At 54.1% G+C, this 25,812-nt stretch overlaps 2 protein-coding genes across 10 annotated transcripts in view; one reads left to right on the forward strand and one right to left on the reverse strand.

Annotated features, from left to right (window-relative positions):
• The window catches only part of Tnrc18 (trinucleotide repeat containing 18), a 110,003-nt gene extending 93,508 nt beyond the window's left edge, over positions 1-16,495 (forward strand). For all 8 annotated transcript variants that reach the window (XM_057765983.1, XM_057765985.1, XM_057765984.1 and 5 more), the window contains 9 exons: positions 1,733-1,850; positions 2,322-2,397; positions 2,490-2,598; positions 7,106-7,222; positions 7,699-7,866; positions 8,161-9,515; positions 13,105-13,341; positions 14,141-14,215; positions 14,936-16,495. In XM_057765983.1, coding sequence (XP_057621966.1) covers positions 1,733-1,850; positions 2,322-2,397; positions 2,490-2,598; positions 7,106-7,222; positions 7,699-7,866; positions 8,161-9,515; positions 13,105-13,341; positions 14,141-14,215; positions 14,936-15,142 — 2,462 coding nt within the window. In that variant the 3' untranslated portion in view covers positions 15,143-16,495. The remainder of the gene's footprint in view (positions 1-1,732; positions 1,851-2,321; positions 2,398-2,489; positions 2,599-7,105; positions 7,223-7,698; positions 7,867-8,160; positions 9,516-13,104; positions 13,342-14,140; positions 14,216-14,935) is intronic.
• A 1,889-nt stretch (positions 16,496-18,384) lies between these two features.
• Positions 18,385-25,812, reverse strand: part of Slc29a4 (solute carrier family 29 member 4) — a 29,008-nt gene continuing 21,580 nt past the window's right edge. For both annotated transcript variants that reach the window (XM_057763403.1, XM_057763402.1), the window contains exons 6-11: positions 25,386-25,460; positions 22,754-22,998; positions 21,922-22,063; positions 21,639-21,826; positions 20,751-20,991; positions 18,385-19,561 (exon numbers count right to left, since the gene is read on the reverse strand). In XM_057763403.1, coding sequence (XP_057619386.1) covers positions 19,419-19,561; positions 20,751-20,991; positions 21,639-21,826; positions 21,922-22,063; positions 22,754-22,998; positions 25,386-25,460 — 1,034 coding nt within the window. In that variant the 3' untranslated portion in view covers positions 18,385-19,418. The remainder of the gene's footprint in view (positions 19,562-20,750; positions 20,992-21,638; positions 21,827-21,921; positions 22,064-22,753; positions 22,999-25,385; positions 25,461-25,812) is intronic.

Consider the following 25,812-nt stretch of genomic DNA (forward strand, 5'->3'; position numbering starts at 1 on the left):
CCGAGCTGGCCTGTGGTGTGGACAGTGAGGGGTGGGGTAAGCAGAGGAGACCCATGCAGTGTCTCAGTGACATAGGTCTCCACAACTAAGGATGTATGTCTTACTGTAAACCTGGCTGTGCGGGAGACAGGGAGACAAGCCGGAAGCTGCTAGCAGTGAGCCTCAGCTGCCTTTGGGACAACATGGCGGTGGGGAGGGGGCGGACGAGGACAACAGAGGCAAGTTAGAGCATGATGGGGTTTAAGTGGGAGAATGGATGGAATGTGGGGGGTGGGGTCGTTTGAGCAGATGCGGAAGGATGGATGCTGATGCTGGGGGGGTCTGTGAGGTGGGTCCCAGGAGTATGAGAGACCACACACTTGAGTGTGATGGCTACGGTTTGGAGGTGTTTCAAGGATGAGCTAGGAGGAGTGATGATGGATGCAAACTGTGGGGAGCAGGTTGGGAGAGCTAGGCTATACCTGCTGGGATCGTGGTCATTCTGGTGACAGATCAGCCAGCCACATCCTCACATCTGTGTCTAGGCAACAGCACTGAGCCCAGCAGGCGTGCTGAGGGCATGTGATGATGTGTGGTCCAAGCTACAGCACTGTGCTGCTGGACAAGGACCAGAGTGGTGCAGCCCCATGTGGGTGACTGAGAACCAGGAGGTCTCCCCTGTCTCTGTGTAGAGCTAGCGGTCTCTTTTCTGCTGCCCAATGCTGCCATTCTCAAGCCCAGCTTAAAGGGTGTGTGATGTTCCTTCTGTCCTTGAAGCATGGGTCTTGTAGAAGCCTGTGGGATGGGGACGTGGGATTTTCTTCCATTGTGAGACTCCAGAACTGCCTGATTTTTATTTATTTATTTATTTGAACTCCACACAGCTGAGCCACATCCTCAGCCCACTGGCTTTTGGGGGCCCCTTATTCTTGGATTCTAGGCAGGTTGACTGTGGTGGAGTCACACCCCAGCCCCTCACTAGGGATTCTAGGCAGGTGCTCTGCCACTGAGCCACACCCCAGCCCCTCACTGGGGGATTCTAGGCAGGGGCTCTACCACTGAGCCACACCCCAGCCCCTCACTGGGGGATTCTAGGCAGGGGCTCTACCACTGAGCTCTGCCCTCAGCCTTCTTTCTAACTTTTCAAGGTGGAATTTCACTAAGTTGCCTAAGCTAACCTGAGCTTACAGTGTAGCTCAGGCTGGCCATGCATCTTCAGTCTTCCTGTCTCTTGTGCCATTGGGATGCCCCCAGTTGGGCTCTTTTTCATGTTTGCCACTGACAGGGGCCAGGTGCATAAGGTGTATTGAGAAGAGAAAGGGAGGGGCTAAGACTCGGGGTGGACCGTCTCTGTGGGGCCTCAGGTGGAGAAAAAGAACACCATTCTAGGAACATAGTGTTGAAGGAAGGAACCCTCAACATCTGTTAGGTACTTCCCAGCCTGGAACCTCAAGAGTATTCATCTATGGGATGAAAGGGTTTGCTATTTCTGGCTTGGCATTTACCTGAGGCCTTCCTAGTTGTCTATAAAGTCTGGGAAGAGGGGCTGCCCACCCCCCACCCCGTGTGCACATGGGACCCAGTGTGGACAGTGAACAGCCATGTCCACACCACACGTGCCCTACAGCTTTACCTGGACACCCCAGAGCCCTTGTTTCCTAGAAGGGGCCTGTGGAGTCATCGGGAAGGCCTGGGGAAGTCTCCCCTAGACATGCACTGATGCTCCCTGGCTTCGCTGCCCATCCCTCTGCAGCCCCCCGCTCCTGCATCATTGACAAGGACGAGCTGAAGGATGGCCTGCGCGTGCTGATCCCGATGGACGACAAGCTGCTGTACGCGGGCCACGTACAGACGGTGCACTCGCCGGACATGTGAGTGCCTTCTGTGGGGTATTCTGGCTCAGCTCCGATGCCCACACTTGGTTCTGCCGCGAGGCCACCTGGGCAGGCTGAGCTGGGAGAGCAGCAGTGTAGGGGGTTCTGGGGAGTCACTGAGGCCAGTAGTTGGGAGTTGCATCAGAGTAGACCCCCAACTTCTGCTGGGCGGAGCTAGGCCTTTTGGGACCCAGCAGGAAGTGGGTTAGTGAGGTGTGTAGCTCTCCTTTGGAACTGGAGGTCTGACTGGGCATGACATCCGGCCCCTGAATTATATCAACGAGAAAGTTGGGTACGGGAAGGGTGAGAACTCAATCTATTTTTTAAAAAAGTTAATAAATACCCCAAGCCTATCCCCACGGACCAAGTGGCCAAGCTGGTAGTGCTCTGTCCAGGGTAGCGCAACCTCTGGAAGGAAGTAGGTTCCCTGGCCACTGCCCCATTGTACATTTGGCCCTGGCCTTGCAGATACCGCGTGGTGGTGGAAGGTGAGCGTGGGAACCGTCCCCACATCTACTGCCTGGAGCAGCTGCTGCAGGAGGCGGTGAGTGGGAGGGGGAGCGGTGACCCCACGGCCCGGAGGGAGGGGCCTTCGCTCCTGGTCACCTTCTGACTCTCAGCCCTGTACTCCACCAGATTATAGACGTGAGGCCGGCCTCTACACGCTTCTTGCCCCAGGGGACCAGGATTGCTGCCTACTGGAGCCAGCAATACCGCTGCCTCTATCCAGGCACGGTGGTCCGAGGTAAGACACCCAACTCCTAACAAGTCATTATCAATCAGTTCATCTGGTCGATGCAGCCAGCTTCCGGCTGACTTCATTAGAGAGGCAGTTGCTGGTTTGCATAACCGAACTCCAGGGAGGGCTTTCTGGTTATGGCTTGATCCGGGTCCTGTTCTGATGAAGTAGGCAGGACTCAGGCTCTTGGAATCTGGCTACACACCAGCTTTCTTGGGAAGGTGTTACACCTTCACAAATCCTGTCTCACCCTCCTGGTTTTCCTGGTCAGTGGGTGACTGGCTTGGCTCATAACATTTGTTGAGGCTTCTGCAGGGAGTCCACAGAGATGGGCCCATTGTAATCCTGTTCTTGCCGCTAAGGAGTGAAGCTGGCTTTCCTTCTCCATGTATCTGGATTTTCCATTGCTGGAAAACCTAGAGAAAATATCAGGGCGGAAGGACCTCTGTTGACTTGCAGTCTAGGCGGGCTAGATTGACTCTGTTGATTCTGGGTCTGTGTCAGGGTAGAGCGGCACAGTCATGTGACCAAGACTGCTCACAGGCTACATGGGAAGCAGAGTGTGAGGAGACCAGTCGTCAGGTACAACCTTTAGAGAGGCTGTCTCCGGTGACCTTCTCCTCCAGTGAGGCTCTGCTGCTGAAGGTTCCCACCCTGTGTTAGCACCAGCATCTGGTGTGAAGTATTCGGCACGTGGGAAAGCTGGGATGTTGTTAGCCCCACAGAGAGTGGATGGTGGGCAGATGGAAGTACATAGGCTGGGGGCTGGGATGAGGACATGGGCTCAGAATGCTTGCTTCAACATCATGAAAATTAGAGTTCAGATCCCAGCCCCTGTGTAACAAGCTGCATTTCCTATACACACGTGGAGTGCCAGCTCTGCGGGGTGCGGAGACAGGAGGATCACTGAGCTCACAGAAAATGTGGGCCTCTGATTTCAGGGAGAGATTCTGCCTTGAAGGAATAGGTGGAGAGTGATAGAGAGGATAACTAATGCCCTCTGCTGACCTCTGATGCCCTCTGCTGATCTCTGCACGCAAGTGCGCATGCGTGCATGCATGCACGCATGCACTAGCACACACATACTCTATTGTTCACACAGTCACGTGTATATAAACAAATTAATGAATACATATTCTAAAGCTAAAAGAATAAAATGGGTAAGGAACTAGAGAAATGGCCCAGTGGTTGAAGATGCTCGTTTCTCTTGCAAAAGACCCAAGTGGGGTTCCTAGCAACCCATATGGCAGCTCACAAATGTCTGTAATTCGAGTTTGGGGGAATCTGACGCCCCCCTTCTGGCCTCCATGGGCTACTGCATACACATGGTACACAAACACATGCAGGCACACACACATACATGTAAATAAAACTGAATAAGTCTTAATAAAGAAATAAATGGGCACACGAGAAGATAAAGGGTGTCACACAGACAAGTGAAGCAGATACTTGCATAGCTCTGGCCGTAGTCATTCCAAAACCAGGATACCCGGGGATATTGGTGTTGGTTGAACCAGAAGGCCAATCACAGCACACTGCTTGACTGCTTTGCATTTTACAAACCGGAAGACAGTATGCCATTAAACAGCAGGTGTTCAGGACAGTCTGGGCTATAGGTGCCCATCTGTAAGTCAGTCATCAAACACCAGAAATCATGTTGCTTATGGTAAACGTTTATCAGGAGTGGCTTCTGAGACGTTCTGTCTTCAGTACCATGAAGGGCCAGGTTCTGCCAGGGCCCTGGAGTTTTAGGCCCAGATCTGGCCAGCATCTTAAGGCTCCCTTGGTCTCATCTGCGTGACATTCTGTCTCATTCATGGTTCATCTTTTCATTTTAACAGATCTTTCGGTAGTAGCTTGTTTGTTTGGGGATGTGGCTTCACGTAGCCCAGGCTAGACTCAAACCCTCTATGTAGACAATGAAGACTTTGATCTTCAGATCTTTCCTGCGTCCAGCCCCCAAGTACTGGATCTCACCAAGGAGACGCAGTGCCAGGGATGGAACCAGAACTTGGTGTGTTTGTGGCAGGCACTATGCCAGCCGAGCCCCAGCCTCTCGTAGATGATAGTTTATCTGGTCCTATGTGTTACCATCTCTGTAGTCTACTCTCAGTTAGAGGCAGTTGAGCTGTGTATAAATTCCACACTGGAAATAATTTCCCCTTAATACTCTCCCCTTCCTTTCCCCTTTCTCTGTCTCTCTCCCTCCCTCTTCCCCTTCCTTCTTTTCTTTCTTTTTCGGTTTTTCAATACAGCATTTCTCTGGCTGCCCTGGAACTGGAACTTGATCTGTAGACCAGGCTGGCCTCGAAATCAGAGATCCACTTGCCTCTGCCTCCCAAGTTTCTCAGATTAAAGATGTGTGCCACCACACCTGGCTATGTGTGCTTTTTTTTTTTTCTTTAAAGATTTATTTATTATGTACACAGTGTTCAGCCTCCATGCCTGCAGGCCAGACGAGGACACCAGATCTAATTACAGATGATTGTGAGCCACCATGTGGTTGCTGGGAATTGAACTCAGGACTTCCGGAAGAGCAGTCAGTGCTCTTAACCTCTGAGCCATCTCTCCCGCCCTATGTGTGCTTTTTATATTGAGCTTCCAGTATTACTTGATGAGTTCAGCATGTTATAATTCCTAAATCTGGTGGCCGAGGAGATGGCTCACTGGATAAAGCACTTTCTTTGCGTGTGTGAGGAAGTAGAATTCAAATACCAGCACCCACTTAAATGCCAGGATAGCGGTCTCCCAGTGATCCCCAACATGTGGGAGACAGACCTGGGATCCCCAGAGCCAGCCTCTTAGCCAGATTAGCTGAATCAGTGAGATCTGGGGTCATTGAGAGAACTTGCCTCAGTATGTGAAGTGGAGAGAGATCGAGGGTGCCCGTTGTCAACTGCTGGCCTTCACACACATACACACGTGTGAACTTGCACATACCCAAACGCACACTTCATACACACACAGTAAAAATAGTAATTCCTATATCATTATAGGAGGCTTGTTTTGCTATTCTCTCTCTTTAGAACTGTTTAGTCTTCTCATCGTCTCTAGGTTTGCGATCTTGTGAGGATGCCCACGTGTGTGTGAAGTGCAGGGTTATACGTGCCAAGACATCTATGTGGAGGTCAGGGCACAGCTTGCAGGAGTCTGTTCTCTCCTACTATGTGGCTCCCAGGGATGCAACTCCTGTCTTCAGGCTTGGCAGCAGGCATGTTTACTCGCCCAGCCTTCTTGCCAGGCTTGGCTTCCTGCCTCAGGCTCTGGAGTGCTGGGATTATGGACATGCACCACTACTGCTGGCTTGACTTTTTCCGCTCCCTTGAGGGTTAATTTGCAAACAAACCTTTGCTCCATTAGCACACGTGTTTTTGGAGACTATCACAGAGGGTGATTTGTTCATTTGTTTGAGATTCCCTTGGCTCCTTCTCGCCTTCTGTGTCCCCTCCTGGTCTGGGTTAGTTTTTTGTTTGTTTTGCTTTGGTTTGGTTTTTCTTCTTCTCCTCATTAGAGATGGTCCTGGCATCTTTATTGATCCTTCATGAGAAATTGAAGAGCCAGTCTGGAGCTCTGCATGCTGGTGGGTGGGCAGAATCTTCTGCTCAGGGATTCCCCAATCCTGGCCTGTGTAGGTCCTTCCCCTTCAGCTGGTTAGTGCCACAAGGCCCATGTCTTTGGGGATATGGGCTTAGCATTTGCATATTGCGAAGGGGCTGGTGACCCCGCGTTGAGTGTGAGGATGTACCCAATACCCTTCAGTCTAGGGCTATGAGAGTCTCTCTATTCATGGGACTACTCCATTCTTAGCCTTGTTGGCCTCTACTCCTTCCAGAACAGTCAAGCCAAAGCCAAGCCATCCAGGCTTGGGGGCACAGGCCTGCCACCGCAGATACTTGGGAGGCTGAGGCAGGAGGATCCCAAGGTCAAGGCCTCTTCCCCAGGCTACAGAGTGAATTCAGACACCAGTCTGGGCAACTTAAGTGAGGTCCTGTTTCAACAAATAAAAGTAAAAACCAAGCTTTGTGATTGAGTGATGACTTGCATGAGGCCACAGTCAACTGTAACTGCCCCTATGGAATCTTCTGGAATGTAGATATATGCCCCACTTCCTGTCTTTTTTTTTTTTTTTTTTTTGGTTTTTCGAGACAGGGTTTCTCTGTGGCTTTGGAGCCTGTCCTGGAACTGAACTAGCTCTGTAGACCAGGCTGGTCTCGAACTCACAGAGATTCGCCTGCCTCTGCCTCCCGAGTGCTGGGATTAAAGGCGTGCGCCACCATCGCCCGGCCCACTTCCTGTCTTTGATATTCAGAGCTGATGACTAGTAATGCTTTTACAAAATGGTTTTGGGGAGAGTCTTAGATATGAGCAAACCCAGGTATGTGTGCAGTCAGCTATCTCTTCCCCCTCAAGTCTGAGACACCCAGCCGGAAATGAAAGAGCTGGCCTCCTGTCCTTGACCTTTGTGGCTCTTAATGCCCACCCCTGAGCCTCCCTGACTGGTCTTTCCCTTCAGGGCTGCTGGACTTGGAAGATGACGGAGACCTGATCACTGTGGAGTTTGATGACGGAGACACAGGCAGGATTCCCCTCTCACACATCCGCCTCTTGCCGCCTGACTACAAAATTCAGTGTGAGTGATGAACTTACGCAGGGGGGAGGAGGGAGTGTCCCTGAAGACCTGGCTCTTGCCTGGCTACTGTTGCCCAGGTTCCCTCCACATATCTCTAGGCTCAGTTTGGCATTTGGTTCTCTCTTCTTTATTTGCATTGCTGGGGATGAAACACAGGGTCTTGTATAAGCTAGGCAGGGGCTCTACCACTGAGCCACACCCCAGCCCCTCACTGGGGGATTCTAGGCAGGGGCTCTACCACTGAGCCACCTCCAGCCCCTCACTGGGGATCTGAAGTTCTGGATGCTGGTGGGTGGGCAGGAGTCCTCTGCTTGGGAATTTCCCCTGAGCTCTACCACTGAGCCATACTTCCAGCACTAGAGGATTCTAGGCCCTACTGCTGAACTCCCTAACACCGGTTGGCTGCAGGGTATCCCAGTGCATGTCAAAGAAACCTGATCAGTAATATCTGAGCCACTGTCTGCGTTGTCCTGTAGGTGCTGAACCTTCCCCGGCACTCCTAGTGCCCAGTGCAAAACGGCGTAGCAGGAAGACCAGCAAAGACACTGGGGAAGGCAAAGAAGGGGCCACCACAGGGCCTCAGGAGGCCACAGGGGGAAAGGCCAGAGGGCGAGGACGGAAACCTGGCGCCAAAGCCAAGAGTGGTAAGTTGTCCCTGGCCTGGGAAGTACGGGGATGAGACCACTGTGGGAATCAGATTCTGGGGCTTGGGGCTTCCCGTGAATGACCAGTCTCTTGTCTTGTGAGAATTCTGTGCCGCTGGGCAGTTTTACCTGGTTCGTATACAGATTGGAGAAGTTGGCTGGCATTTGAAGGACCTGGTCCATGCCCAGGGTTCCCTGAGGGATTTCTGACTAGGATCCCAGCTCACCCAGCAGGAAGTTCCACCTCTCTCCCACCATTCCCCACCTTTGACCTCTAGTTGTCTTCTCTATCAGACAGAGCTGCTGTGCTGGAGGAGGGGGCAGCTGCGGATGAGGTACCCAGTGCTCCCTTGGCCCTGGAGCCCATCAACACCCCAAGTTCCAAGAAGAGTCCCCCAGAACCAGTGGACAAGCGGGCCAGAGCTCCCAAAGCTCGCTCAGTCTCTGCACAACCCAGCCCCATGCCACCCACCTTCTCTAGCTGCTCAGCTCCCGAGCCCTTTGGGGAGCTACCAGCCCCTGCTGCATCCCCGCTCATCAATATGCCTGTTACCATGCCTGCCACTCGCCCCAAACCCAAGAAGGCTCGGGCTGCCGAGGGGTCAGGCGCCAAAGGTCCCCGGAGGCCAGGGGAAGAGGATGAACTGCTTGTCAAACTGGACCATGAGGGGGTCATGTCCCCTAAAAGCAAGAAGGCCAAAGAGGCCCTGCTCCTGCGGGAAGATCCAGGGCCCGGGGGTTGGCCAGAGTCCACGGGGTTGCTCAGCCTGGGTAGCTACCCATCAGCTGTTGGCAACGGTGAACCCAAGGCCACCTGGCCCAAGGCTCTGGAGGGAGACCTCACTCAGGAGCCTGGGTCAGGGCTTCCATTAGAGGATCCTGGCAACTCCAATAGCCCGGACAAGACCCAGGCTGAACAAGATGGGGCTGAGGAGTCAGAGACCAGCAGCAGCAGCAGCAGCAGTAGCAGCAGCAGCAGCAGCAGCAGCAGTAGTAGTAGTAGCAGCAGCAGCAGCGGTTCCGAAACAGAAGGCGAAGAGGACACCGAGAAGAGCAGGGAGGACGGCCGGGGTGCAGGGGGTCGGACCTGCAGTGCCGCCAGCTCCAGGGCATCCTCTCCTGCCTCCTCCTCCTCTTCTTCCTCCTCTTCCTCTTCCTCCTCTTCCTCCTCCTCTTCCTCTTCCTCCTCCTCCTCTTCCTCCTCCTCTTCTTCTTCTTCCTCCTCCTCTTCTTCTTCCTCTTCCTCCTCCTCCTCCTCTTCCACCACAGACGAGGATTCGTCCTGCAGCTCAGATGATGAAGCAGCCCCTGCACCTGCAGCAGGTCCCTCCACACAGCCAGCGCTTCCCACCAAGGTGTCCAAGCCACCTAGCAAGGCACGCTCCTCAGCTCACTCCCCGGGCAAGAAGGCAGCCCCCACCACCCAGCCACCACCCCAGCCCCCGCCCCAGCCCCAGCAGACTCTGCAACCCAAGACCCAGACTGGGGCTGGGGCCAAGAGCCGACCCAAGAAGAGAGAAGGTGTGCACCTGCCTACCACCAAGGAGCTGGCCAAGCGGCAGCGTCTGCCATCCGTAGAGAACCGGCCGAAAATTGCTGCCTTCCTACCCGCCAGGCAGCTTTGGAAGTGGTTTGGCAAGCCCACCCAGGTAACTTCCTAGAAGGGAGCTGTGGATGGGGGTAGCCTTGAATTACGTAAGAACACCCTGGGTCCCAAAATTCACTTTAGCCCAGAGTCCATGTCCTGTATAGTGGGCCCCTGCCCAGCCTGTTCCACAGCCTTCCCTTTGGGGCTCCAGTGTGGACACTGCAGGGACCCACACAGGCCCTCCTGTGGTGCTCCAGCCCGAAAGGACCCTCCCAAGCCATTTGGCAGCTAGCCTGCTTGTCATTGTTCCTCCGTGTCAACAGCTTATAAACCTCACGTTCAGAGAAGTGCAGACTGGGTCTTAGCAACTTTGCCTGGCTTCGACCCTGTGTAGCCCCTGAACTATCCTGTGTGTGGTAGGCCAGGGTCATGGGTCCCACCTCTACTCTCACAGTCAGGGCTAACCTTCCAGAAGCAGGTTCCAAGCACTCCCCATCCTCACGGTCTTATCATCCACCCACCTACGTGTCCAAAAAGTACACATACATGTGTACACGTGTGCCCACGCCTACTCGTGCAGAGGCACCAAGTGTTCACACGGGAGTACATTCAGGCACGTAATGGTGCGTGTACAGGTGCTGTTACGCGTTGAATAGCAGAGTGCCGAACCCCACACCATCCCCACCAACCACACACTGCACCCACTGGCGCAGCACCATATCTGCTTTTGTGGAAAGTGGTCCCTGACTAGAGGAAGTAAGCCACTAGGGGGTGGATCCGGAGTCTCTGTTGTTGCTGATTGTTTCCTGTCTTCCTGGTCAGCTGTGATATGAACAGCTTACCTCCGCCACATCCTCTGTTACCCCAGCACACAGGGTCAAACAGCCATGGACTAGGTCCTCTGAGAACACGGGCCAGAAGTAACTCTTCTCTTTTTTAAAGTCTTCTTTTCTTTCATTTTTTTTTTTAATCTGTCAGGTATTTGATCAGCAATGAGAAAAATAACTATCATAAATAGACCTTAGAGACGGGCGGTGGTAGCTTATGCCTTTAATCCCAGCACTCGGGAGGCAGAGGCAGGCGGATCTCTGTGAGTTCAAGACCAGCCTGGTCTACAGAGCTAGTTCCAGGACAGCCAGGAGTACACAGAGAAACCCTGTCTTGAAAAAAAAATAGACAGATCGATAGATGATAGATAGATAGATAGATAGATAGATAGATAGATAGATAGATAGATAGATCGATCGATCGATCATGGACACATGAACGCTGTGCATAGGAACACACAGGAATAAAGTCACGCATGTCCACATGAACATACATGCAGTATATGTGGGGCAAGGTGCACTTGTACATGCATTCCTCATCTATACTAGATGCTTCCATGGTTATGTTGTATGGTTAACAGCCCTCCTGATCAGCAGCCCACCCCATACCTGTGGGCAGAAAGGTCCCGAGCGCCAGTGTCGCTCAGCTTTCCCTCCCAGTAACCAAGTCCCCTCTGTCTAGCCAAGGATGAACTTGAATTTCTTTTTTTTTTTTTTTTTTTTTTTTTGGTTTTTCGAGACAGGGTTTCTCTGTGGTTTTGGAGCCTGTCCTGGAACTAGCTCTTGTAGACCAGGCTGGTCTCGAACTCACAGAGATCCTCCTGCCTCTGCCTCTCGAGTGCTGGGATTAAAGGCATGCGCCACCACTGCCCAGCCCATGAACTTGAATTTCTGCCTCTGTCTTCTGGATGCTGGGACTACAGGCATGTACAACCATACCCGGGTTATGACATGCTGAGGATGGAGCCCAGAGCTTCATGCATGCAGGGTGAACACTCCACCGACTGGGCGCCAGGACCAGTGCTGGGCACCGTTCACTCAGGCCCCTGGTGAAGTGCTGGGTGCCCTAGTGAAGAGGCATATGTGGGGATAAACTTCTCACACCATGACCAGGAAGCAAGGCGGAGGGAGAGTCCTAGGCCATGAATTCTCTTAAGGGCATACCTTAGTGACTTAGTGACCTAGTAACCTTAATGACCTCAGTAACCTTGCTAGCCCCGCCTTGCTGTGCCCTCACTACTTCCTAGTAACCCCGTCCTGGACAGCCAATACAATCTAGAGCCTTTGGGGACTCTTAGTAGCTAGGCTCATGTGTGGGTTTCCCTACCCACAGACCCACTCCGAATTTGCTCTTAGTGTCCATGTGCCTAGGTCAGGGCGCCCAGGGCTGTGTGAACAGCTCTGAGGAGATGCCCCTATCGGTTGGACTCTGCCTACCCCACTTGTATCCCCCTAGCAGGTTTAGGCGTTGGGAGTTAACAGTGACTTCCCGCAGGGTTTGAGGAGCCCCTGGCTTGTGTGGTGTCAGTTCCTAGGTTCAGTGAGGCTGGAGAGGTAGGGGTACAGTAATGTCAGAATAGGGTCTGTTTGGGAAGGGGCACTTTCTTTGTCCCCTCCCCTCTCCCATCCCTCCTGAGTTGTCAGTGGCAGATTGATGAATTCCAGGTTCAGTGAGATAATGTCTCAAAAAACAACGTGGAGCCACGGATGGCGGCACACGCCCTTAATCCCAGCACTCGGGAGGCAGAGGCAGGCGGATCTCCATGGGTTCGAGGTCAGCCAAGGCTACATAGTGAGACCCTGTCTCAAAAAAAGAAAAGAAAGAAGAAAGAAAAAAGGAGGAAAAAAGGTTCAGGGGCTAGAGAAACGGCCCAGGTGTCACGAGAGCAGTTGGTGTTCAGTCAGGAGGCCCAGAGTTGAAGTCCCAGCACCTCCACTGGCGGCTCCCAAACGCCTATATCTTCAGTTCCAAAGGATCTGAAACCTTCCTCTCACCTCTGTGGACATCTGCGCACACATGTGCACATACATTCAGACACACATAAACAAAGCTAGCTTTTAAAAAAAATAGATAAGGGCTGGAGAGATGGCTCAGAGGTTAAGAGCACTGGCTGTTCTTCCAGAGGTCCTGAGTTGAATTCCCAGCAACCACATGGTGGCTCACAACCATCTGATCTGGTGCCCTCTTCTGGCCTGCAGGGATACATGCAGGCAGAACACTGAAAACATAATAAATAATAAATAAAAATTAAAAAAATAAAAAAAATAGATAAGATGGAGCACAGTAGAGAAAGACACCTGTGGCCGTCACACATACACCTGCACGTACACCTGCATGCACACACATAACTCCCTCTAAAGACGAGGAGGAGTGGGGGTGTAGTGGACAGCTTTTGTTGCTGTGAGAGAACACTTGAGATCATCCAGTGGTAAAGAAAGTTTGTGTGGCTCATTGTGTCCACCTGCCATCCACTGGCTCCTGCTCCATTGCTTGGGTCTGCGCTAAGTCAAGAGCACATGGCTAACAAACCTGCTCACCTCTTGGCTGCCAGGAAACAGAAAAGAACCAGAGGCCTGATAGATCCTTTAAGGCTGTACCTCCTGTGACTGCTTACTTCCCGTTAGGCGCCAGCTCTTAAGGGTTCCACTCCCTTAGTAGCGCCACCAGCTGGTCGTTAAGCCCTCAGTGTGTGAACTCGGGGTGGGGTTGGGGCTTTCAGACTCAAGCTAAGGCGTCCCTTCCATGCAGACCCCCAGGATTGGTGGCAGGTGGCTGGGCACAGTGCTGGGCTCTGGCCCCTGACTAATCCGTCCATCCCACAGCGGCGAGGCATGAAGGGCAAAGCTCGCAAACTCTTCTACAAAGCCATCGTCCGAGGCAAGGAGATGATCCGCATCGGGGACTGCGCGGTCTTCCTCTCTGCTGGCCGCCCCAACCTGCCCTACATTGGCCGGATCCAGAGCATGTGGGAGTCTTGGGGCAATAACATGGTTGTCCGCGTCAAGTGGTTCTACCATCCGGAAGAGACCAGCCCGGGCAAACAGTTCCACGAGGGCCAGGTGAGCCTTGCCCTGCTGGGAACCGAGAGTCTGGTCTGTAAAGGCAGACCCTTGGTGTCTCATTTGTGTTGCTGTGATAAAACACCCTGACAGCAAGCAGCTCAGGGGACGAAGGGTTTTCCTTTAGCTGGCGGCTCTACGTAACCGTCCACCTCTGTGGGAACAGCTGGTCCTATCACAGCCACAGCTGGAGCAGAGAGAATGGATGCCTTCATACCTAGTGCTCAGCTCGCTTCCTCTGCTCCTGCAGTCCACGGTTCCCTGCAGGGAAGCGTGCTGCCTACAGTGGGCTGGCTCTTCTCACCTCAACTAACAAAATCAAGATGGTCCCCAGCACATGTGCCCACAACCCACCTAGACAGTACCTTACTGAGACTCTTTCAGATAACACTAGATTGTGTCAAATTGACAGTTAAAAACTATTGCCGGGCAGTGGTGGCGCACACCTTTAATTCCAGCACTCGGGAGGCAGAGGCAGGCGGATCTCTGTGAGGTCGAGGCCAGCCTGGTCTACAGAGTGAGTTCCAGAACTGACTCTTTAGCTACTGAGAAACCTTGTCTCAAAAAAGCCAATAAATAAGTACATACACACACACACACACACACACACATACATACACACACACATACATACCATCACACAGTTTGCGGCTGGGCATCTGGGTGCTGAGAACAGTGGCCCCTACAGGTGGGGAGGTTGAGTTCAGGAGAGTTAGTGTAGCCTGCCTACCTGAAATCTCAGGTGGTGGCAAAACAAAGCTCAGACTGCTGACCCCCTTCCCCTCCTCTATCCCCACAGCACTGGGACCAGAAGTCGGGGCGCAGTCTCCCCGCAGCCCTGCGGGCCTCCAGCCAGAGGAAGGACTTCATGGAGGTAAGATGGCAGTGGGCTGGCTCTGGGGTGCAGGCTCTGCCCCTTCAAGCCTCTCCCTCAGTGTCTGTGGCTCTGAGCTACTGGGGTCCCCTTCTCTGTCCCCCCTACTCAATGACTCTGCCTTTGGCTCGCTGCCTCCTAGTATTGTTTAGAGGCACATCTATTCTTTTCCTCTGTTGCTTCTCTCATCTTTATTCTTGTCTGTGTGTCTGTGAATGTCAATGTCTGTCAGGGGAGGCCCATGGTTGGCACTGGAGTCTTCCCTGATCATCAAGCCCAGATCTTGCTGGTCAGTTAGCTCCAGAGGTCCTGCCTCTGTCTTCCGAGGCTGAAATCACAGGTGGGCTACCACGCCCACCTGCTACGTATATGGACTCTGTGGGTTCTGAACTTGGGTCCTCATAACTTGCTTTTAAGATGAGGACCTCGACTCGAGTCAGCACAGACCGTCCTGTCCATTCTTATTTGTGGGCACCGTCTCCTCCTGCCGTCTCTTCATCTCTCTTGGTCTCTGTCTCTGTCATTGTCCCTTGGTCTCTCTCAATCTCTGCCTCTCTATCTGTGGTCTCTATCTCTCCATCTTTTGCTCCGTCTCTTTTTATTTCCATTTTTCCATCTCTCTATAATGCTCTTTGGGTCAGTACCCTTAAAGCATCCCAGAGTCCCCCAGATCCAGGAGGGCTCCCTCCAGCCCCTAACACCTACGCTGTGTCCCCACAGCGTGCCCTGTACCAGTCCTCCCATGTGGATGAGAACGACGTTCAGACAGTGTCCCACAAGTGCCTGGTGGTGGGCCTGGAGCAGTATGAGCAGATGCTGAAGACCAAGAAATACCAGGACAGCGAGGGCCTGTACTACCTCGCGGGCACCTATGAGCCCACCACAGGCATGATCTTCTCCACGGACGGCGTGCCTGTGCTCTGCTGAGTGCCACCTACCCAGCGGGGCCCACAGAGACCCCCCCTCCCCACCACTGCCATGGCGTGGGACCATGTGTGTTGTGTGCATGCCAGTGTGCTCGTGGGCGTGTGCATGTGGCCAGGTGGACGCCCCGGGCAAGTGCGAGTGTGTACATGTGTGTGCCCGTATGCATGCACGTGTGTGCGCACATGTGCACACATCTAGACCCTTTCTGGTCATCCCCTGGTGCCCTCGCGCTGAGACACCTCCTCCCCCTCTCTAGCTATCAGGGTCCGGCTCTGCTGTCCCGCCAGGGTCATCTCAGAGGGGATTTCCCTCCAGCACTTTGTATGCGCTTGGTGAGGCTGCCCTCCGAGCTCCGGGCCTGTGTAGACTTTCTGATTCTGTGGATGGGGCGAGGGAGAGTTCCAAGGACCCAACCTGCTGCTTGGTATAGAGTTCAACCACACCCAGCACGGAGCCCATCGAAGGCCTTCTACCATGGGCCGGGAAGCCCCAACGCCAGCCAGCTTCACCAATCACACTGGGCATCTGGGCGCCTGCATGCCCGGCCTCCACCCTCTCAGGACAGCCTGGACTTGGGGAACAAGGCAGGGGAGGGCAGCCCAGGAGCATCACCATACCTGGTGGGCCCCCCAGCCCAGACCCTTACACTACAGAAAACCCCAATGGTGCTGAAACCCGCGCCCACGCCCGGCATGGCCTGCCCGGCCCCCTCCACCAGGAGGATCCGAAAGGGTTACCTGTACAGTTTATTGTAGCCTGTCCCTGTATCATACACCTTTAAATGGAGTCAACTTTTTAATTATATATATAAAGATAAATATATATAAATATATATATAAACTTTTTAAAACTGTGAAAAATAGCTATGAAATTATAAAAAAAAACACATTCTGACGTGCAGAATATTATTTTTTATTTCCTGTTAGATTGTGAGTGTCCAGCACCGGCTTCATGCCTCCCAACTCCCCTGCACCCTCACCCCTGCCCATGTGTACTGTATGTGCCCCCAAATGGACGAGAGATGGAGACAGATGGAGGGGCCCCGAGCCCAGCCCCCAGCTCAGCCCGAAGCACTTAACCAGCCCCCTGTGCCTGCCAGACCCCAGTGGGGTCCCCGGAGGCTTTGAGCAGACAATCTTGAAGGAAGGAAAAGCCAGACTTCGGTTTTGTTTTGTTTTGTGGGGGGGGTAATTACTGTTTCCTGATTTTTTTTTTAACGTTTCTTTTGGAATTTTGTTTGTTGGCAAATTCTGTGTGATCTTTTTCATAAAAAAAAAAAGAAAAGAAAAAAATTTAATTGGAAAAATACTATGGCTTGGAGTGGCTTATTTGGGAGCCTGGGATGGTGAAATCAGGGTGGAGGATACAGGGTCCTTGACCTAGAGTGGGCATCCAGAGACTAGAGCCACACGGCATTGTCTTTCAGTGACATAAGCCCCACACGCCGGGGGCAGAATTCAGGGTGCAGCCTTTAACTGCTGAGCTAGGCACAGAGGTGAACTTGGTCAAGCATTTTGGAAAGTTCTCGAAGCCAGAGTGGTCTCTTGTTTAGAAGTCAAGAGCTAGAGGCTGGAGAGATGACCCAATCTTACGAGAAATTGTCCTTGCAGAAGACCCAGGTTCAGTACCCAGCACCCACATGGAGGCTCAGAACCGTATGTAACTTGGTTCCAAGGATCTGACACCCTATTCTGACCAGACATTACTTGGTGCACAGACATACATGCAGACAAAACATACATAAATCTTTAAAAAAATTTTAAGAGGGGGCTGGAGAGATGGCTCAGTGGTTAAGAGCATTGCCTGCTCTTCCAAAGGTCCTGAGTTCAATTCCCGGCAACCACATGGTGGCTCACAACCACCTGTAGTGAGGGCTAGTGCCCTCTTCTGGCCTGCAGACATACACACAGACAGAATATTGTATGCATAATAAATAAATAAATAAATAAATATTAAAAAAAAATTTTAAGAGCTACAGGATGGAGAGGTCGTCTGTAAATTGCCTGCCTGAGTCCCATCCCGGAAAAACAACAGGCCTGGTGATGACCTCAGGATCGCAGTGCTGGGGTCAGGGAGGGAGGATGGCCTCCGTGACTAGCCACTCTAGCCAAATAAGCAAAGATGGCCTGTGGGGTCAAGCCCACATCTGGATGGGTCAGGGTCACACACCTGGGTCTGGGCACGGTAACAGTTCTGGGGCCTGCGGAAGCTGAAGGACTGGACCCTGGCCAACCGCAAGTGTGAATCTGCATGGACAGCCGCAGCCCTCCTTCTGGGCTTTTCTACGTCAAAGCTGGGGAAGAGGACAGAGTGGGCGGGGTGGTGACAGGGGTTAAGGTTGAACTTGTTGCTGAGAAATAGAGCAGTGTGGTGGGCGAGAAGAATCAGACTCTCCTGCCATCTGGCGGCCTCCTGTGGTATCACCACCACCGTGGTCTAGATCATGAGGCTGCCCAGCTAGGACCCCCAAAGGTTGAACACCGTGTGGCCCTTCTCCGAGGCCCCATTTTCCAATCCCATTTCTTGGGGAACAGTAAAAGGATACTTCTGAGCCTGGGGCCATGGCCTACTGAGTCAGAGTGTTTGCTATACAGGCATGAGGACCAAGTTCAAATCCCCAGAACTCATTTCAGAAAAATCAGCATGGCCAGTCGGTGGTAGCAAGCAGGTGGATTCCAGGGGCTTGGGGCCAGCCCGTCTAGCCTAAAACACCGAGGAACAGGTGTGCTGAGCGACCGTAGATGACAAGGAAGGCAGAGGGCATGTGGCAGTGGACACTGGATGTCTTCCTCTGATACACACACACACTGGGCGGGGGGGGGGGGGATCGATCTCCAGAGACTGCACCTGGAAGACTCCATTCCCAGGCTTGCTTGGGCAACTTGTCTCCTGGCCCCAGATGGGTAGCGCCAGCACCAAGCCACTCCCCTCATTGAGACTGAGATGTTCTTCCTGTGTTCCAGATAAATCCGTTCCCCCATCCTCATGGGGCCAACGGTCATCACGACCTGTGCAAGCCCCAGATGCTTAGCACTAGGCACAAGAGCAGGCCCCGACCAATCATCAGCTCTAAAAACCCCTGGCTCAGGGCAGGTGGGGCTGCCTCACAGGTGGGATCACAAAGGTCTGCGCACTGTGGAGAAAATTTAATCCACCGGAACCCCATTTCAATCTCCCCACACTGCCCCAGTGGCTCAGTTCCCACCGCTCCCCCCACAGACACCTCACGAGGGACAGCGGTAGGCAGTCTCTACCATCTTTAATGGCCAGTGCGGTAGTCAGAGAACACGCAGGTAGACGGGACACAGCAGGGGTTGGAACGGTGGTCACAGCCAGGGCCAGAGTGTGTGGAGAGGCAAGTGTCCAGGTTCAGCAAAAGCCGCCTTCGGCCAGAAGCCCTGCACCCGGCGACCCTACTCCCAAACTTGCTGTCACTTGCCAGGGTTTCTAGTGTTATGACTTGATTCTCAATGAACAGGGGCAGCAGAGTGGCCTAGGTCAGGAGTGCATTACGCTGTCCCTGCATCATGGGTAGGTTGAGTGGAGCTGGGGAGGAAATGGAGAACTTCCCTGTTAAGCGTGACCTTTAGCCTGTGCACTAGGGGTGGGTGTGGGGGACGTCCTCCACCTCAGGTGGGAGCACCCAGGTCAGCACTGTAGCTATGACTATGGGAGGCCTGTGTAGACCCAGGAATGAGGTTTCCAGATGTGCGTGTGTGTATGTGTGTGTGTGTACGCAGGTGTGTATGTGTGTGTGTGCACGTGCGTGCGTATGTGCATCTGTGCGTGTGAATGTGTATGTGTGTGTGTGTTGTCTAAGAAGGGGACAGAATGGAAGTGGGGACTGTCCCTTTCCTTCTGGATTTCTAATATTCATGAGAATGTACCACCTACCCAATAAGTGAAAACCACATTGACGACCATGGATCTTTGTAGCAGACCCCGCGGTGGGGTTGTAGGGAAGGGAGTCACTCAGAGACCTGTGGGCAGCCATCCTGGGTGGCTTTGAGTATGAATGACCCCAACACGCTGACGTGACAGATGTCGGGCCTCTGGACATAGAGGGTGAAGAGCAGGTGTCTGAGCAAACACAGAACGTGGGGTAGGAAGCGCCCCGGGTGGTGAAGGCAAGTTCCAGTTGCAGTGGGCAACTGGAATGAAGTGGCGAGGTGGCATTAGTGGCTTAGGAGCGGCCAGGACCCCGCAGGCACTGAGGCAGGGGTGGCTGGCCTGAGCAGACCTCCCTGGGCACTGGGCAGGGTCAGGTGGGCCTAGCTCAGGGGCCGACAGGGATGGAGTCGTTGGCGGTGGCCGTTTGGAAGCAGCTGCTGTGGGCATCACGGGTGAGGCTGTAGGTGCAGTAGGCCACAGCAGAGCCCAGGGTCAGCCCTGACATATAGGACACGGTCATGGTGTTTCCTGTGGGCGAGAGTAACCTGAGTAGGGGCAAAGAATAGTCACGGGAGCTGAGGCCACGCTGTGCTAGCCAGTCGCTGTGGCCATGACGTCTCAGGTGTGCACTATGGTGACAACTGTCAGTGTCCAGGAGCCTGTGACACCCTGTTAAACATTCCTCTCCTGGAAACCCGGTCTCTGTTTTGGATCTTTTAGGAGTGATCTAACAGAGTGCCTCAGGCCTTACCTACTTCTCTGCCCTTCTCTTTCCTTCCTCCCCTATTCTCCTCCCTTATTCCTCCTCCCCTTCCTCTCCCTTCCCCTCTACTTCTCTTTCTTTCTTCTCTATTTCTTTCCAGTCTTAGAATATGTAGCCTCCTTTCACAAGCTAAGCCAATTATCTACCACTGAGTCACACCCCAGCCCCTCACTGGGGATTCTAGGCAGATGCTCTACCACTGAGCCACACCCCAGCCCCTCACTGGGGATTCTAGGCAGGGGCTCTACCACTGAGCCACACCCCAGCCCCTCACTGGGGGATTCTAGGCAGGGGCTCTACCACTGAGCCACACCCCAGCCCCTCACTGGGGGATTCTAGGCAGGGGCTCTACCACTGAGTCACACCCCAGCCCCTCTCTGGGGGATTCTAGGCAGGTGCTCTACCACCTAGCCATGCCTCAGGGCCTTTGCACATAAGGTTCCCTCTGCTTGGATGTCATTCCTGGCAGCTTCCTGTACCTGTCTCCCTCACATCTTCCTCCAAGATTCTGCTCAGAAGCTATCCCCTCAGTAAGTTCTTGCAAGATTGTTCTCTTTGCATCAGAGCTCCCAGTCCCTATATCTGCCCCCAGTTCTCAAACTGACGTCACCGCTAGGGCTTAGCACCATGACACACACCACATCTGTTATCGCTGTGTTTATTGACTGTCTCCATCTCAGGACTGTAACCCTGCAGATGTGGGCAGCATCCATCCCCACAGCCTAGGAGAGTGCCAGACAAACAGGCTCCCTGCGTCGCAGCAGAATTAGTGAATGAATGAATGAAATTACTCACAGAGGTCCTTATACCTACAACTTCCTTAACCTTTGGGACCAAATATATTTTCTCACTCACTGGCTGTCCTTGGCTTCTCCAGGTCTCAGTTTCCTTGCTAGAAGGGCATCAGACTATCAAGAGGGAGCCCTGGGTGTCTCTGAGGTCAGTGAATCTTACCTGCCAGCTCCCGCTGCTTGGGGCTCACTTTCCCAGCTGCCAGGATCATGGGCACACTGCCAAAGTAGCCATTGCTGATGCCCATGAGCAGCGAGAAGACGCAGGGCCAGGCAGGGTGGCGGAGGGTGGGCATGCCACTGGGGTAGACGCACAGGATGAACAGAGGGATGAAGACCACGCGGAGGCAAGAACAGGCAAGCAGATGGGTGCCCCGCCAGTCCACGGGTAAGGCTGCCAGGATCTGCAGAGAGCAGGGAGTGCGGGTCAGCCACCTGGCCAGGAGCCTGCCTCTCCGCCAGGCCCTTAAGCTGCATCCTGTCCCCGACACCTGGGACTCCAGTGCACTCCGCAAGGCCCACCAAATCACCTGAACCTCGTTTCCCCCAGGACTGGTGAAGGAGGACGAGAATATGCCAGCGAGCTCTCTACGCTGAGCCATGCCCCCAGCGCCTCACCGCGGGGATTCTAGAGCACTTCTGAGGGGGCTGGGGGCGTGGCTCCGTGGTAGACCGCTTGCCTGACAAGGGTAAGGCCCTGGGTTCCATCCTCCATAAGTCATAAAACACAGAAATGGCAAAAATGACCACAAAAACACATGGCTCATCTGAGCTGCAGGGTGGCTGGGGTCCCACGCCAGCCCTGACCACCAATCCCGTCTACTTGTATGACAGAAGAGCTGCCCAGCTGGCAGTTCGTGCCCATGTCATCCTCAGAGGGATCCACTAGTGACCACGAGGCAGGGGCTGCACCGCACAGGACAGGGTTAGAGATGGTGACACGCCATGGCTTCCACCCTCCCCACCTGGAACTCACATGACCCTCAGCCTGGGGTTGCTCTCGAAAGACCAGAGCCTTCCTGGGGTTCCCCAGAGCCACTCCATGTCTCACCTTGCCCACGAAGTCCGACAAGTTGAACACCGCCATGACGAGGATGGGCAGCCACTCGCCCAGCACGCAGTGGCGGATCTCGGACTCCAGGCCAGGGAACAGGCACAGTGTAATGAAGTAGGTGACCGCAATGGACAGCATGTCGGCCCAGATGACCCGCGCCACAACATATCGGTGCAACAGCAGGGCTGGGGAATCGAGGCGCGTTAGAGGGTGATGCTGTCTCCAGCATGTGGAGGGGCAGCCACACATGCCACCGGGCCCCATGGTGCCTCACGCTTACCCCTGAAGGTGGGCCAGCTCCGTTTGACTCGCGGGTGAGGCACATCAAAACGCATGTAGGCCCCACTGCTGCTGTGGGTCACCTCATGGGCTGGGCTGTCCTTCGGGGACCTGCTGCTGGACAGGGATGGGGTTTGGTGCTCCTGGGTGGAAAGGAATGATGGGAGTCATGAGCCAGGTACCCAGGGCAAACGGTCATGCAGTAGGTGTGCACTTCCTTATCGAGGGACAATGTCTACCTGCCCTGTGTCCCCTCACCCAGCCGGCACGTTGAGCCCTGAGGTGGGCGGGAATGGAGGTGGTATGCAGCATGTAACCACCAGAGGGCACTCTAGCTTCTCAGAACTGTGGACTGGCTTAACCAGACCACAGACACTCAGGGAGTTGGTATTGAGGCCACCCTTGCAGCAGTGGTCTGTGCTGGGCCGGAAGGGAGTTTATCCCAGGATTCCCTGCCTTACATCTACCCCACTTGCATGGCCCTGGAGTTCTCCCCCATTAGGTTCTGGGGATCTGCCACACACCCTGGGCTCTTCTCCCTGGCCATAGCTGGAAAACTGTCACCTCCCACTGTCCTAACAGGGTGTCCTAGCAGGTGGGTTACAGAAGCTGAAGAGAGCCTCAGGCCACAGACGTGGAAGGCCACAGCTGAGGGAGGGCCACAGATGACCCGTGGTGCCATGGAAGGCTGAAAGGCCGCAGAATGGAATCGATGTTCCAGAGTGCAGAAGCAAGCCTGCAGCCCGAGATCACGGGGCCACAAATGGGGTCACCGAGGAACTCTTCAGGCACCCGTGTGGGAGAAGGAGGCCACGCCAGGCCACGGCACTCACAAAGTGGATGTCTCCTGAGGCGACATCATGGTGCACCCGGTAGCCTGCCCGGATGGGGCGGCTGTCCCGAGGCCGTGTGGTGTAGTAGAGCACGAAGCGGCTGCGCCGCACCAGCAGATGCAGCAGGAAGCAGAGCAGCTCCAGCCCCGCGGAGACCAGGAAGAAGATGATGGTGCTGGCTCGCTCATCCGGGAGCAGCAGTTTCGTGAGGATCCGGCTCAGAGAGATCATCACCCCTGCAGTACCTGGAGGGGAGGCAGTGGCCACTGAGCGTTCCTGACGCCTCTCACTCATGCCACCCCCCGCCAGTCTCTTGTCCCGTCCCTACCCCATCGGCCACCAGTCTTTCCTCACTGTGTCTATCCACTCCATCCATCCATGCTCCAGTCCCAACCCACAGTACCTGATCCACCATCCTACACGGCCCTACCCGCTTATCTGCCCAAGGCCCCAACATCTCTCCAAGTACTCCCCTAACCATCGCAGCCCCTTACCCATCCCTGTCTCCCCACTCCCAGCCCAGCTGAATCTGATCTCACTAGCTGCACTTCGAGAATCACTGCTGCCTATCCATCCAGCCTGCTTCAGCTCCCCTTCCCCCAGGACGGTTGCTGCTCCCACCAACCCCCTCCCAACCCTGTCATCTTACACCCCATGGGCAGTATCACTGAGTTTTGCTGGATGTCCTCCCTGAGGTGAACACAAGGACCTGCTTTCCCAGGCTTGATGGAGCGAGGCCGTAGATAAGCCACGGAAACACACGTCAGTGATACAGGGTACATACTGTGGCAGATAAGCCACGGAAGCACACATCAGTAGTACAAGGCATACACTACGGCAGAGGATGTGAGCAGAGGGGAAGGATCAGGGCAGCTTTCCCTGGGAAGAGTAGGTAAGTTAGGGGGTCTGCAGTACGGAGAGCCAGGCATACAGACCAAGAGTGAGTACCCCAAGTGAGTAAGAGTCACTCACGAGCATGTGAAATACTGAGGGGGCCCCCCTCCCCAGAGCAGGGGCCAGAAGGAGGAGGGTGTCAGGGTCATGAGTGTGTGTGAAATACCGAGGGGACCCCCTTCCCCAGAGCAAGGGCCAGCAGGAGGAGGGTGTCAGTGTCAAGACAGGCAGCGCTGCTGCAGAGAGCAGGTGGAGTTTTGCTTAAGTTCAGCCCACAGGCGCAGAGCAGTGTGGGGCAGGACGACTAAGTCACGTCCACCGTGAGCTGATGAAGGCGGGCAGGGCTCTGAGCAAGTTTGTCGTGAGGAAGTCTTGGCTACTGTGTTACAGTCCCGAGTCTGTACACCAACACCATCCTGATGGGACAACCTCACCGATTCCACCACGAAAACTACTGGCTTGGGCTAGGAATGTGGCTCAGTTGGTAGGGGGCTTGTTAAAAACACACGACATCCTGGGTTCGCTCCCAAGCCTGGGTAGTGAGTATGGTGGCACAAGCCTGGAATCCCAAGTTTGAAGCCACCCTGGGCTCCGTGAGACCCTCTCTTAAAACAACAACTAAAAGAGTCTGCTGACTTGCAAAACCACCTGTGTGCTGGCCACCTTCCAGAAGTCGGCTCTAGGTGGTGTGGTTTGATGCTCCAGGCAATAAATGGCAGAAGAAACCTACAGAAAGCTGACAAAGAGGCGATGCGGAGAGCAGCCCCTGAGGATGACGGCTGGGCCCAGTTTCTTGCAGGATGTGACTAACTACGGAACAGAAAATGGGAAGGGACACTCTCGGAGTCTGTCTGGAGGGCGTATCCAGAGGCCTTTTGAGGGCTGGGCACTGGGTGAATTCCAGGCTTGTGCAAGGGTGCATGTATCAGAAAGGGGCATTTGGGATGTGGCTCGGCAGGCAAAAGGGTTTCAGTAACAGAGTGATTAGCAAGGGTGGCTGCTGGCGGTGGGTGGGGGCGGGGATCTGGGGAGGACTTGATCTTGAGTGTGCGCGGGCGCTCACACAAACACACACACACACACAGAGTTGCAAATTCCTAAAATTGAAACACCTCCTCTTAAAAAAGGGGGGGAGGGAGGTTCAGAAGACTCAGGAACTACAGATCAGAAGTCTAGCTGAACCCCATCAGGTTCTCAGAGCCCCTCCTCAGAGTTATCCCAGCAGGAACAATGCTGGGGAGAGAAAAGTCTCCCACCAGCAGAGCTGCCCACAACCTGTGCAGGGAGCCCAGGGACACAGCTCTACCGAGTTCACACCGGGGCTGGGTCCTCTAGTGATGGAGGTGTCTTTGAGCCATCACACTCCTGGAAGTCAGCTCTAGTAAACTCACAGGTGCCACAAAGTGTCACAAAGCTAAACAGGGTAGAACCGTTTTTGTTTGGTTTGGTTTGTTTTTTGGTACCAATGGTGTCCTATCTGGAGTGAACAGACTTTTAATTACATCTCTCCGGGAAAAGCCACACAACGGCCACGCATGCTCACTGGAACTACGACTGTCATCCTCCAGAGGAACTCCACACACCAGAACCCTGGCACACACAGGTATGCCCACGTATCTTTCTCACCCAGTGGTCCATCCCTCGCCACGGACAGTCACCATTCCTGACCCACCTTGCTAACCAGGGCATTCCCGACAGGGTCCCCAGCCTGTGCCCCCTTGGAGGCCTCAGTACTCACTCTCTCCAGTCATCACCCCTTGTGTGTACCTCTTGGGCAGTAGTCCCGTGTAGCCATAGAAGCTAGATTGCTGCACTTAAGAGAGAGAGGAAGTGGTCAGATACCATTTGCCACTGGCTGACGCAGAGGCAGTGTGGCCCTCCTGTGCTGTGTTGGCACTGGAGGACAGGTTAGCTCAGAGTGGCAGTGAGGTTTAACACAGCCGTACGGCACATGGCAAGGAAAGGGCGTTGCTCTGAACTTGTGCACACAGAGCAGCCACTTCCCTGCCTCGGGGTTCAAGGTCACTGACAAGTCCTGTCTGACGGGAGCAGAAATGACAGCGTCCCTTGCTCCATGAGGCAGTGCAAACTCTCAGTCTTTTTTCCCCAACAGCAGTGACAGTAGAGGTGATTGCTTGAGACAGGACTGTCAACCTAAATACCTG

The sequence above is a fragment of the Chionomys nivalis genome, chromosome 3 (assembly GCF_950005125.1).
Source record: "Chionomys nivalis chromosome 3, mChiNiv1.1, whole genome shotgun sequence".
NCBI classification, from domain to species: Eukaryota; Metazoa; Chordata; class Mammalia; order Rodentia; family Cricetidae; genus Chionomys; species Chionomys nivalis.